Genomic DNA, 13408 nt, shown 5'->3' with positions numbered 1-13408 from the left:
TAGGCCCAAAATATAAGCGATAACATACATACCCAACTGGTCCAGCTTGAGGAAAAGAAATACTTCACGATGTCCTCCTACCTAGTGTACATGTTTGCCAGACACTAGAGACTTCCAGGGTTGCTTCGCATAAGCAAAATTTGAAATGGGCCAAACCAAGTGAAGGTGTATGATTGTTACCCTCAGTTGCACTATTACAATATAAAACAGAGGGAGAAGAACAACATCGCCTATGCGGTGGGCCAATAGGACAACGTGAATGACGCATTCACCATGTGCATGGTCAGGATGATGCAGAAAGGATTGCATCAATGGTTATCCAAACAGGCTACCACACTAATATGGAAGTACGGAGCATGGTACATCCAATTCCCTCGTTTCTCCTACCTAAGGATCTCAGGTTTTGAGGGTTCTCCTTTCAGACTCCCACGCTACCCTACAAACAGGATGATTCTCTTAGAAGTTGCTAGACAAACACAACCGACTAAGCAAATCCTCAGGGACAAGAAGATTGTAGTGTCCCCTTTTTAGCAGTCATGAGGTGTTTTGTTGTTAGCCTGTTCTACCATGGTCCTGAGGGCTAACTAGGACTTTGCAGGGATCGGTGAAGGATTTGACCTAGGCAATTTTAGTTTCAGGCCAAATGGAGGTGTTTTGATGGGGTTTCCAGATACTTACTATTTATAGTAAGTCAACTGAGGCTCAGTGTTTGGTAAATTTTGAAGCATTTTTTGGTTGTTAGCATTTTGGTGCATTTAATTCTTCACAAAGTTGGCTAATTTAACGAGCCATTAATTTATTGGGCACTTAAATTAAAAGCTTGTAAAGTTCAATTTAAATATTTAACTTTAGTGATTATTTCATGTTGAGTCCAATGTTAAAGGGGAAAGATTAAAAGTACCCTTTCTTTGTGAAGGCATAAGGGGACAATAATATTTTACTATATCATTTATTTATCCCACATTTGTGGTGTCTTTGAAAATGTGCCCAAAGGATGTCATAAATATGAGCATTTAAGGCTGAAGCAGTTATCTCGGAAATTGTGTTTCTTCTTGGAGTTTGGATTTCTGGAGAAATCTGGAAAATTTCTTGGCCTTTTGGGGACGTACACCCTCATTGGCAACATTTCCCACGTTTGTGGAAGACCAAATCTGGGAAATTGAAAATCAAATTGGAATTGTAATTTAAGGGCATTGAAATTTCAGTGTGTTTGCAAATGCTTAGAGGGAAGGGTGCAGAATTTAGTGATTGGGGTTTACAGTAGTTCCAGCGCCCAAAGTTTTGCAAATTGTAGTGACTTTAAAGATGGGTCGAAGTTGGAAGTCTGAGAAGGAAAGTGACAGGTGAGGTTACAGCTAGGATGTTGTTCCATTAGTCAGCAGGGACGTTGCAACTAGACGTGTATTCTCTCCAAGTCTCAGGGTTGTCATTGTGCTGGCTGAAAACTCGATACAATTGGGTGTGATATATATAGCAGCAGTCACATTTTCTATCCTTGTTGGCCATGTTCAGTTTTCCACCTATGCGTGGTCACTAGTAATCTTTGTGTTTGTTGGGTGTGTTAAGGTATCGGGTGATTTGGGTCTGCTTGAAAGCGTCCAGCCTGGATGTGAACTGAGAGCCACTCCAGCACTAGTGGCGTGGAACTAGAAGGCTGCAGTTGATAATGCGTATGTGAAGGTCGCTGGGACTGAGCTCATAGACATTAGCCAAACTGGAAAAATTGTGGAAGATTGTAGACATTGCATTTCGTCTCACCAAGGACGTGAAAGGTCGCTGAAGATAATCTCCTCTAGATTGAAAATTGGCGTTTTCATTGGATGTCAACCCTGCATCGTTAAACCAGGTTCCTTCTTGTATTTGGTTTAGTAAGGCAATTGAAATGTGTATATTTGTTGAGTAGTAATGTACTATATCGAACTATCCTTGTTAAATGTTAAAACTGAAGTATTTCACAAATGAATCCTTTGATGTTGCTGGTTAATGGTTCGACTAGAATAGAGTATTCACTATTTAAGTTTTCAAAAATGCAAGTGTGGTTTGTGGAATGCTTATATGTCTCTTCAAAAAACATCAAACACACCAGGTTTCGACAAAACAGCACATTACTACATTAGGAGGGAAAAAAGTACACTGAGTGGATGCACAACAACTGTTTGACAATTTTATTAGTCTGTTTAGAAAGATTATTGCATAAGGGGGCAGCCTATTACAGTGGTATTGGAGCAGAAGATTCTGCCAACCTGAGGGTCTAAAAACTCATGCATCATCAGTATTATTTGAGGAGAAACAGATCCAACACTAACCTCAACAATCAAACTGGAGAAGGGCAAGAAGATCCACTCGTAATTGAAGAAATAGGTGATCCTTTTCCAGCTAGAAATATGGGTGAGAGAAGAGACCCGAGTGAGGAGAGGTTTATACAGTAATTAGACACACTGGTACAAGGGCAGCAGTTCACAGATAAAAGAGTGCAGCAACAGAATCAGCAGTTGGACTTGTTGACATAGATGATAGCACGACAGATGGGTATTAATGTGAATAACTTAGGTGGTGGTAATGCTGGTAACAATCAACAAGGGGGTAATAATAACCAGCAAGGGGGTAATAATGGATAGAATGGAGACAACAATGGTGGGTACAATGGAAATGGAGGACAAGTGGTAGATAATTTTGGTCATGCAGCACAACCTACTAGGACAGACAGTTCTAGACCTCTCCTGCCCACTTTTCCACCTAGAGTTCCAGCATAGCTAGTTGTTGAGCCACAAATTATAGATCTACTGGATTAGTTTAAGAGAGACTAGGAGAGTGGAGGACAGGACTTTTAGGCAGCTATATCTCTACATGACTACATTGATGTGAGGATGAGACATATGCCTCATGCAGGTGACAGGAACCAAAACGACGACTTAAGGAAGAAAGTAGGGAAGTTGTCTTTACCTTATTTTGATGGTTCTGGAAAAACTTCATCATGAGCTTGGGTTCAAAAGGTGGACACTTACCTTCAACTTAATCTTATGCCTGAAGAAGACCTTCAACTTAATCTTATGCCTGAAGAAGAAGCTATTAAATATGCCGCTATACACCTTGATGGAGTTGCACATGAATGGTGGCACCATGGCATGGTGACTATAGGACATGGACAAATTACTTCCTATGTTGAGTTTACAGAACGATTGATTGAGAGGTTTGACACCAAAGACCCCGAGTTGCATTTCAAGGAGCTAGCACAACTTAGATAGTGGGGAGCAGTAGATGCATATATTGCAGATTTCCAGAGGATTGCAGTGCTAGTGACTGATATCTCAGAGAGGAGACTTGTTGTTTTATTCATGGATGGTCTTTCTAATCCATTACGTGGTTGGGTCAAGGGACATGATCCTTTGAGATTACAGGAGGCTATTGAAAAGGCTAGGGACTTGGCAGCATCATTCTATAAAAGTAAATTTCAATCTAAGGACTCTCATTTCAAGAAGGACAAAGATAAGAAAACTCTCCAAAAGGACACATGAGTGGTGATAGCTAAATGTATATAAGACTCATTGCTATATACAGCTTCTAATCCCTTTTGCGAATTGGTGAAGAAAGATAATAGGAGTAGGAGAAGTGATGTGATGCCAGTCAGATGTGAGAACCGAAACCATGGGTTTGTTCCTCTTTCTTGATATTCTTTATTGCTTTCAATACCAAGGTTGCATGCATAATTGATGGCAACATTTAATAAAAAATTAACTCGACTTAGTTTAAGATTTTGAAAGTTTTTTGTTGCATGAAGGTAAGTGCACATCTATTTAGTGTAAGAATGAGAGATTTGATTCAGTATTCTCATAGCTTACTTTGTCAAGTCTCTTGAGTATTTCCAGCTATCCTGGTTTGCTTTCTATACTGGGATCACACAAATTTAGACTCCAAAAACATTTGCATTGTAAAAATCAGAATTTACAGAATTTGAATTGTAATACATGTTTGTTGCTTTAATATGGTGTTGAAATATATTTATTAGGAACATACACTAACTTTCTATTTCATTTATCGCTTATGTAATCTTTTTATGTTCCTCAGTTATTGGACAAATTGTTTGAGATGGATGAATTGGGCATTTGGTGGCAACCTCTAGCATTGCATATTATTGGTGGGATACTATTGCCATGTTCAGCATGGCACATTGGAAAGGTAGTTAATATTTCAAGTCATATTTTTCTTGAGGTTGGAATTGATGCTTTTATCTTCTCCAAAATGCTTTTATGTAAAAGCTACCAGTTCAGTTTAAATCAAGTCTCAATTACAAAACATGCATCTTGGAATATAAAAATCAAGATGAAAAACAAAGGAGAATTGTTTTTTTGATATAGAATACCATTGGTCTTGAAAATTTGAAATGTAGAAATCAAGGTTAAAAACAAAGGTAAAATATAGTTTTCAAGAGTAATTAATTGTTATCCCTGTTTATTTTTTAGGTTGCAGCAGAAATTCGGCATGCAGCAATGGCTGCACTTGGAACCTTTTTGGGACGGGATCTTTGCAGACAGGTTTCAGAAATATAAATGTCATTTTAATTTATTTCTATATATTTTAATAACACTTTTTCTAGCTTTTCAAAAGTTGCTTATAGTCATATTAGCCAACTGATACATTTTTTACCATTTATAGCTTCAAATTAGAAGAGATGGCATTCCAATGAGATAACATACATAGAATCTGGATAAATTAAGCTATGAATCAACTCAACTTATTTAAAATTTATATAAACAATTAGAATTTCATTTGTAATCTTTTCTGGTAATGAAAGATTTTTGGGAAGACTTAGTCTGGAGCATATCTATGAAAATTTCCATATTTGATGGTAATATGATTGTGTATAAGGGACATGATTCTGCTTGAGGTTTCAAAAATCTTTGGCCATGCCAATTTATCATTTAAAAAGGTTGAAGTGGCTACCAAATATGTGCACAGCAATAATGTCCCTACATTGAGAAGAGGTTAATCTACACAAGGATAACTCACATTTTCCACTTTTCCTACCCTTTAAATTGCAGTGATTAATTTCCTAGATTCCATGTGGCATCCTCTTATAATGTGTAGATATACATTAAAATTGAGCATTGGTAAACTAATAGTGAATGGCTCCAAAATAGCAAAATTGTAAACTTTTTGTTCCATAATGAGTATAAACATTAACAGTCTACCTCCCTGCTGTTGTGACATTTTCACACATCACCCCATTACAAATGGGGACCCTCACTTTTCGCTTAGAAGTTTATCAACTGCCTGTTGTTCCTCATTCATCCATCTGAAATGTCCTTTCTGGGTGAGATCTGTTAGAGGAGCTCCTAGTTATGAAAACCCCTTAACAATCTTCCTGTAGTAACTGCAAAACCCGAAGAAGCCTAGTAATTCTGTGAGTGTCCTTGGAGGTGGCCAATCAATGATTGTTTGAATCGTTTCCTAATGTACCTATACTCCTAGAGCACTAATTATATGACCCAAATAGATTATCTGAAAGATCCCTGATGGATCTCTTTTACCAATCTGCTGTAATTTTTATTTATTTAAATTGAATTTTCCTGCTTATTAATATTTTCTTTCAGAAATAGACAGAAGTTGCAGAAGGGTTGAATTCTTTTTGTATTTTGATGATTTTTCAACAAGTAAATAATGAAGTACAAGTACATGAACAAAGTACTGAAAATGAAGTTCATATACAGCCAAAACAAATTCGATTCAAGGCAGATTTCTGAATATAAAATCAAATATTTGACCAGATGAAGATTTCCAATAATTTCAGGAAGATTACAATCAAGAATAATTCCAACCTGGATGCTGAAAGAGTAACATAACTAGGAATGAAGTTGTGGCAAGATTCCAGCCCTCCAAGTGCTGCACGTGGGAAGGAAAGTGGCTGCCAGGTACAGCCGTACGGCTGCCAAGTACACCCAACTGGTTAGAAACCCCAAACCCCACGCTAAACTCTGTCAGAATTGCTGAACCTCCAGAAAGAATGCCGTACAATCTCCAAGATGCTAATAGCTGCAAACAAATCCAAACCATTGTATTGGGGGCTACGTCCCAAACAGGCAAGGCATTGGGGTTGGCGTCCCAGATGCTGAAAAGCTCTTCCAGAGCCAAATCTCAAATCCAAGATGTAAAATGTGTAAAAAATAATCATAGAATGAAGCTCCTATCCCCTTATAACCCCTCTCAATTGCAAATCGAACCCTAATTGTCTCCAAGTGGCGTGGTCTAGTGGAAATGTTATAATTTCTTATTTTAAAGTGGTCATGTTACTAGAAAATGACCTTTTTCCCCATAGACAGAAATCCGCTCACTGAATTGCCCTGAGACCAAAGAGAAAGATTTAAAGAATTTCAAGATCTTTCCAACGAGCTATCACACAATAGGATGCGCATCCATATGAGACCAAAAATCCCCTTATTACTCCAAAATGGCTAACAACTTAGCCTTATTTAATTATTAAACGCTAACTTAGGAAATATTAAAAATATAACCCAAATAGCCACAAAATGCCCAACTGACATTACAAACCCTAAAATCATCCTGTCACCTGTCTGTGACTGAAGTCGGAAATCAAGGATTCACTGGTAGTCTCATCCCTAAAATCTAGGGATGTTCCTAAAATTTAGGAAACAAGCCCAATCTCTTTGAAACTGAAACCATCTAAAAGGTCATGAATAACCTCACGACTGGCAACTGTCACGACCTCCTAAAATTTAGGGATACCCCCTAAAATCTAGGAACTGCTCCAAACTGGCTCCAAACTGCCTGTAAAGCCAAAATCCAATCACTATATGCACTGAATGAGTCCCAATCAACCTCTGCTAGCCTACGAGACTCCAATTATAGGCCAACTCCTCCGTCTCCGATGTCCACTCTAGAAAGGGGACATGACATTATCTATATCATTTCAAATTCATATTCTAAAGCCTTGGCATATGACCCAAATAGAGTATTTCTATCATTTCAAATTCATATTCTAAAGCCTTGGCATATAATGACTGTGCCTCCATGATAACCAGTATCTCATCCAAATGTTTCAAATACTCCTCTAATGTCCTATTGTGGATAAGTATATCGCAAAGAATCCTAGGTTGAACTGTTAAAGATGTGATTCATACTGGACTAGAAAGTAGCAGGAATATTGGTCAACGCAAAGGGCATGACCAGGAACTCATAGAGCCCATAATGACACTGAAAAGTTGTCTTGGGGATATCAAGTGCCCTGACTTTGATTTGGTGATACCCGGATCTAAGATCAATTTTCGAAAAGTAAATTGCACCATGCGACTTGTCTAAAACCTCGTCAATTCTTGGGGATGGGGTATATGTCTTTAGTTGTCTTCTTGTTCAAGGTACGATAGTCAATGCACATCCTCATGGTCCCATCCTTCTTCGCCAAGACAATCAAAGAAACATAGGGGCTTGAGCTAGGTCTAATGTGCCCCATGTCCAACAACTCCTTAATGTCTTTCTTGATCTCTTTCTTTAACATCCTAGGGTGCCTATAAGGAGGGGCAATAACAGGCTTAGAGCCTTCCTCCAATTCAATAGTGTGCTACAATATGATGATTGGCAATCTCATGATACGGAATTTGAAATGCTGTTATGAACTCTCCCTTTGATTTCTTATGTGTACAGGCCATCGGCTATTCTTTAGGTAGCCAAAAAATGGGTGATTCTCTATAGCTTGAGAATTAGATTGGGTAAGAGTGGGCCTCATTCATTGGGATATATTCTTAAACAAAGGATGATTTCATTTATGACTTGCTACTTGATCTGCTTAATGGAAAGGGTACATTATTTTTCTTGGGCTAGTTTTGATTCTATGCCCAATTATTCCACACAGTACTATTCACACATGTTATTATTTAGAACTGAAATGCAAGCAAAGGCAATTCATTTTGAAAATTTTGCTTTCTGTCCACTTAAGTCTAGATATTTCCTTGTGATCTGCCAAATAAATTGCAAAGATAAGTCAATGACTTAGTCGTTGCTTTAATAGAAAATTCCATATGGTAATGTTAGCATCATTTTACATATACAGATCAAGTGGTAACTTGAAGCGGGACACAATAAGAGATATAGTTATCAGCAAAACATACCTAAACATTGATTAACCTCATTGGAAGTTTTAGGTTCTTGAAATCCGCTAACATTACTATAGTGCAAAATAGTTTGAAGCTGATTTTGTGCACCAACTGGAATATTGATTATAGCCACATTGCTTGTAGGGTAACTTGAGTGACCACCATCGAACAAGAGTGTTGGTTTACATTTTTACGGATATCTTTTTATATTGTATTTTATTACAAATTTTTCCCTGCATGCAATATTTTCAATTCATGCTTCCCATCTTAAACACAATGCACCTTTCCTAGTCTAGGGTATAGTTTAATTTCTATCAATGGCAGTTTGTAGTTCCTCATGGAAGACATTTAGCTATGGATAGATAAAAAAATTACAGATTACTTTTTTCAAATGCAGTAATTCTTTCTTGCAGGAAAATTTAGGAACTTTATTGCACTCCCAACAACTGCTTTCCATTGTGACATTTTGCTTAGAAGAAGATTATTACACCGACACACGTCGTGTCAGTTGCAATGTTATTGAGCACATTCTTCGAATTGTGGGCTTTGAGTTCAATGGTATGTGAACTTTAAGCCAAATGAATAGCAAGAATTTAATCTCCTGAATATTTCCAATAAATAGAGAAAATGCTTTTTTCGTTTTTGTTTTTATCTTCATAGATTCCAGGTTTCTTTTAATATTAGAGGAAATTAATAGTTGAATGAAAAACTAATTTTCTTCATTTAACCTTTGGAAAACATGATTACAATCTTTTTAAAATATCAAATATTTGTAAGATTTGCATGATGTAGGACAAAGCAATAATACATGTTTTTGTCTTCAAACTTTGCCTCTAGGAGTCGTTCAGTGAATCAAAATATCAGTGCATGAAAATAGTTAAATCTTTCAAAAGAACATAAAATCTATAAAATATTGATATCTCAATCATATAAGTTGTCAATTGTCATCTAGAATCATTAGTCATTTAGATAGAGAAGATAATATTGATGTGAATATGTAATCAGCTCAATATTGCACAATGAAATAAACTATGTAAAAACGTTTGTTCTAGGTATTAGGATGGGAATGACGCATCAATCTATTCTAGGAAAACTAAAAAGGAAACAAAGCCTAAACCTATTTAGGGAAGGAAAATAAAACCAAAAATGGCATGAAAATACTAGATTGTTTTTGAAGAATAAATTAAAAGGATTGCTTTATGAATAGAAGTACGTGGATAGGGTTTCTTTTAAGAAGCTTTCTTTCTTGTAAGGATGGAAAGATTTATTCTAACAAAAAAATTGTAGCTTTACAAAAATTATGTTGCATGGTTGAACCAATAGTTATGCCATTTTTTCTTTGAGGATTGGGATGACAATTATTTTTCTTAGATTTGGGAACAATGGTGGGATTATATAATATATAATATATAAATACAAATATTTGAATTTTAAATAACATAAATAGAAAATAACTTAAACAAATTAAAAGATGGTATGATTTTAAAAAGTAAACAGAAAGTGTTGAATTTGTAAGGACAATCTATTGATTAAATCATAGTTGAAAAACTCAGACTCATACTCAGCTGGGCCAAAAATTTTATTATCTTGGGACTCACCAAAAAACTCAGCAAATTTATCAAACATTTGAAAGTATATAATTTCTTAAAAATCACAAATATATACAAAATTATTAGAACATATACTAATTTCCATCACATATGCACCAAATTTTTTTAAAATGTAACATAATAAATATCCTTATCTTTCTTATGAATGATCAATTCTGATTTTATGTAATTTTAATCAAAAACATTAAAAATAAATTAAAATGCTGAAGTATTTCTAATAAACTACAATTGAGTTCTCTTGTGTGGTTTCATTTTGCATCTTGTGTGAAGCACCATTTTAGGTTGAAAGATCATGTAGAGATCTGCAGTAAGAGGAGATATGAAACATAACATAACAACATTGACACATAGTGCCCATCATTCCATAAGCATGGTCGAAATCTAACATGGTGATGTGAAATTGCATTGTCGCACCCTGTAGAAGGAAAGCTAAACTAGGGTTTTCACTTTTTAGTATTTGTTCAACCATAGTTGAAAATCTCGGACTCACCTCGGACTCAGCAAACCAAAAATTTGTACTCGGACTCGGACTCGTGAAAGACTCGTGAAAGACTCGGCAAGGACTTGACAAAAAGAAAAACCGTAGTTTTACAAAAAAACATAAAGAAATTAATGCATTTAGAGAGCATAAGAGCCATAATTGAAACATTACACATGTCACATACTCATAGTTTCAAACTTTCAACTCTAAAATGTATAATACCAAGATTTCTTCAATGCTAATAATGCTGTTATATGGAGCCTAATCAGACTCGGAGGTTAAATTTTCCCTACTTCCATCGGTGCAGTTTCCCCCTATATTTTTCAACAGGGGTTTGGGGGCAGCGCCCCCAAGTTGGGGTCAAGGGGCATTGCCTTTTGCGGGGTCAAGGGGCAACACCCCTTACGCGCTCCCTGTTGCGATACAGAGCGGGGTCGAGGGGCAGCGCCCCGTGAGGCCAAAAATACTTTTATTATTTTATAAAAGCATCGGGTGTTATTTTTCTTTTATTTTTCACTCCCTCAGTTATGCGAAATGAAGGCAAATTTTTTTTTAAAAAACTCAATTTTAAAGCTTGCATGACTTTTTTTTTGGGTCGCGCAAGTCCATGCAAAAGACTCGCGAGTCTTTCAGATGGACTCGCCAGGACTCGCCTTGCGAGTCCTTGGCGAGTCGACTCGTGGCTTCCATGGACTCGCGAGTCCGTGGCGAGTCCACGAGTTTTAAAACTGTGTTCAACTATAACTTAAAAAATAAAAACCTTAATTTTTTTATGGCAGTCATAGGAAGATGCCAAATTGATGAAATAGGTTGCTGCTATTTTTCCTCTTTTTTCCGACCTCTTTATTGTCCTCAAGCAATCTCAACTCTGGATGCTGCAAAACATGCTCACCCTCCCAAGTAGCATCCTCTACCAACAAGTTCTTCCATTTCACCAAATACTCCCTGATGACCCGTCTCCGTAAAGTACACTCTCTAGTATCAAGAATGGCCTCAGGAACCAAAATAAGTTTCCCCTCATCATCCAAAGGAGGTAACTCTGCTGAAGGTACCACATTATGACCCAACGCCATTTTAAGGCGTGATATATGAAACACATTATGTACCTTATTGTCTGCCGGCAACTCAAGCTCATAAGCCACCTCACCAACCTTCCTGATAAATTTGAAAGGCCCATAAGAGCATGGCTTCAATTTTTCTGCACCACTCTTTTGAGAGTGGGTTGTTGGTAAGGTTGCAGCATAAGGTAAACCATGTCACCAACCTCAAAAGATCTCTCGACTCTGTGCCGGTCTGCATACTGCTTTTGCTGATTCTGAGCTTTTTGCATGTTCTCCTTCAAGGACCCCATTATATCTTGACTCTCCTGTAAGAGATCCTTAGCCTTAGGTACCCGGCTATTACCAAACAACAAATCCAAAAAGCTCGTAGCCATAGAGAGCCATAAAAGGTGACATCTGGATAGACATATGATAAGTGGTGTTATAACAGTTTTCACCTAAATGCAACCACTTCACTCATGCCTTCTGCTGCCTTGCAATATAATTACGGAGGTATCCTTCCACCCACTTGTTCACAATCTCGGACTGCCTATCTGTCTGCGGGTGATAGCTAGTGCTTAGTGTAAGCTCTGTCCCACACAACCTGAAGAGCTCCTGCCAAAAATTACTCATGAACCTGCTGTCCCTGTCACTAAAAATACTCTTTGGCAACTCGTGCAACCTGAATACCTCTCTAAAAAACAACTTTGTTGTCTGAACCGCTCTATAGGTGGATGAAATAGCAAAGAAATGTGCAAACTTAGTCAACCGATCCACCACAACATATATGCAATCCCTGCTTTGGGCCTTAGGTAGGCCCATAATAAAATCCATCAACACATTGTCCCACTTCCTCTCAGGAATGGGTAGGGGATGCAATAATCCATCTGGGAAAGAGTGCTCATGCTTATTCTGTTGACACACAAGGCACTCCTTCACATACTGTAACACCTCTTTCTTGAGCCCTTTCCATGTGAAGTGCTCTCTCACCTGCCTGTAAGTTTTGAAAAAAACTGGATGTCCTGAGGTGGGTGAGTCATGGAAAGCTCTCAAGATCATCTGCTTCATAGCAGATCCAGGCACTAAGAAGATCCTCTCCTTGTAAATGATCAAGTCATTTACCACTATGTACCTATCATTCTGAATAGTGCCATCAATAATCCCAATAGCCAACTTGTCCTTTGCATACTCTGTAGAAATCAACTCCCTCCAATCATCCTCCAACACTCCCAAAGCACACAAGTGAGGTCTCCTGGATAAAGTATCAACAACTATTTTTTCTTGCCTTTTACAAAAACTATATCAAAATCATAAGCCTGCAGTTTGCTGACCCACTTTTGCTACCTATCATTCAGATCCTTCTGCCCAAGGAAATGTCTCAAACTATTATGATCGATCTTGACTGTAAACTTATTGCCAACCATGTACAGTCTGAATTTAGCCAAGCCTTGCATTATCACCAACATCTCCTTGTCATATATATTGTAACTCTTTTCAACACCCCTTAACTTTTTGCTCTCAAATGCAATAGGGTGTCTATCTTGCATCAATACCGCACCAAGACCTTCAGCCGAAGCATCACAATGCAACTCGAAAGGTATACTAAAATCAAGAATGGCCAAAACTGGGCATGTGCTCATCAACTCCTTAAATCTGTCAAAACACTGCTAAGCTCTGTTTGACCACTCAAATGCATCTTTTCGAGTCAAATCTATAAGGGGAGCAGTAGTCTGAGAAAAACCCCTCACAAAGCGGTGGGAAAAACCACACAAACTAAGGAATCCCTTCAACTGAGAAATATTCTTCGGTGGCGGCTAATCCATAATAGCCTTGATCTTCTTGGGATCCACACAAACACCCTCAGCACTAATTATGTGCCCCAAATACAACAACTCTGTCATCCCAAAAGCACATTTAGACATCTTTGCGTACAAGGATTCACGCTCTAGTATGCTCAACACAATATCTATGTGTTTCAAATCCTCCTCCCAAGTTTTACTATATATTAGTATGTCATAAAAAAATATCAGCACAAATCTCCTCAGCTGATCTCTAAATGTCATGTTCATATAGGATTGGTGTAATGTCCCCACATTGAAATAAAATTTAATAATAAATGATAATAAAATTTAAAAATTTAAAATTTAAATTAAATATAAAATAATATAATTA

The 13408-nt window shown here is 37.3% G+C and overlaps 1 protein-coding gene across 6 annotated transcripts in view; it reads left to right on the top strand.

Moving 5' to 3' along the window:
• The window catches only part of LOC131063777 (uncharacterized), a 287839-nt gene that overhangs the window by 229267 nt on the left and 45164 nt on the right, over nt 1-13408 (top strand). For all 6 annotated transcript variants that reach the window (XR_009111129.2, XM_057997712.2, XM_057997713.2 and 3 more), the window contains 3 exons: nt 4066-4176; nt 4461-4532; nt 8519-8663. Coding sequence is in view for 5 of the 6 variants with exons in the window: in XM_057997712.2 (XP_057853695.1) it covers nt 4066-4176; nt 4461-4532; nt 8519-8663 (328 nt within the window). In the remaining variant the exon portion in view is untranslated. The remainder of the gene's footprint in view (nt 1-4065; nt 4177-4460; nt 4533-8518; nt 8664-13408) is intronic.

Source organism: Cryptomeria japonica, chromosome 5, assembly GCF_030272615.1.
Source record: "Cryptomeria japonica chromosome 5, Sugi_1.0, whole genome shotgun sequence".
NCBI classification, from domain to species: domain Eukaryota; kingdom Viridiplantae; phylum Streptophyta; class Pinopsida; order Cupressales; family Cupressaceae; genus Cryptomeria; species Cryptomeria japonica.
Note: the sequence above shows the minus strand (reverse complement) of the source record. Positions and strands in the feature narration are given on the sequence as shown.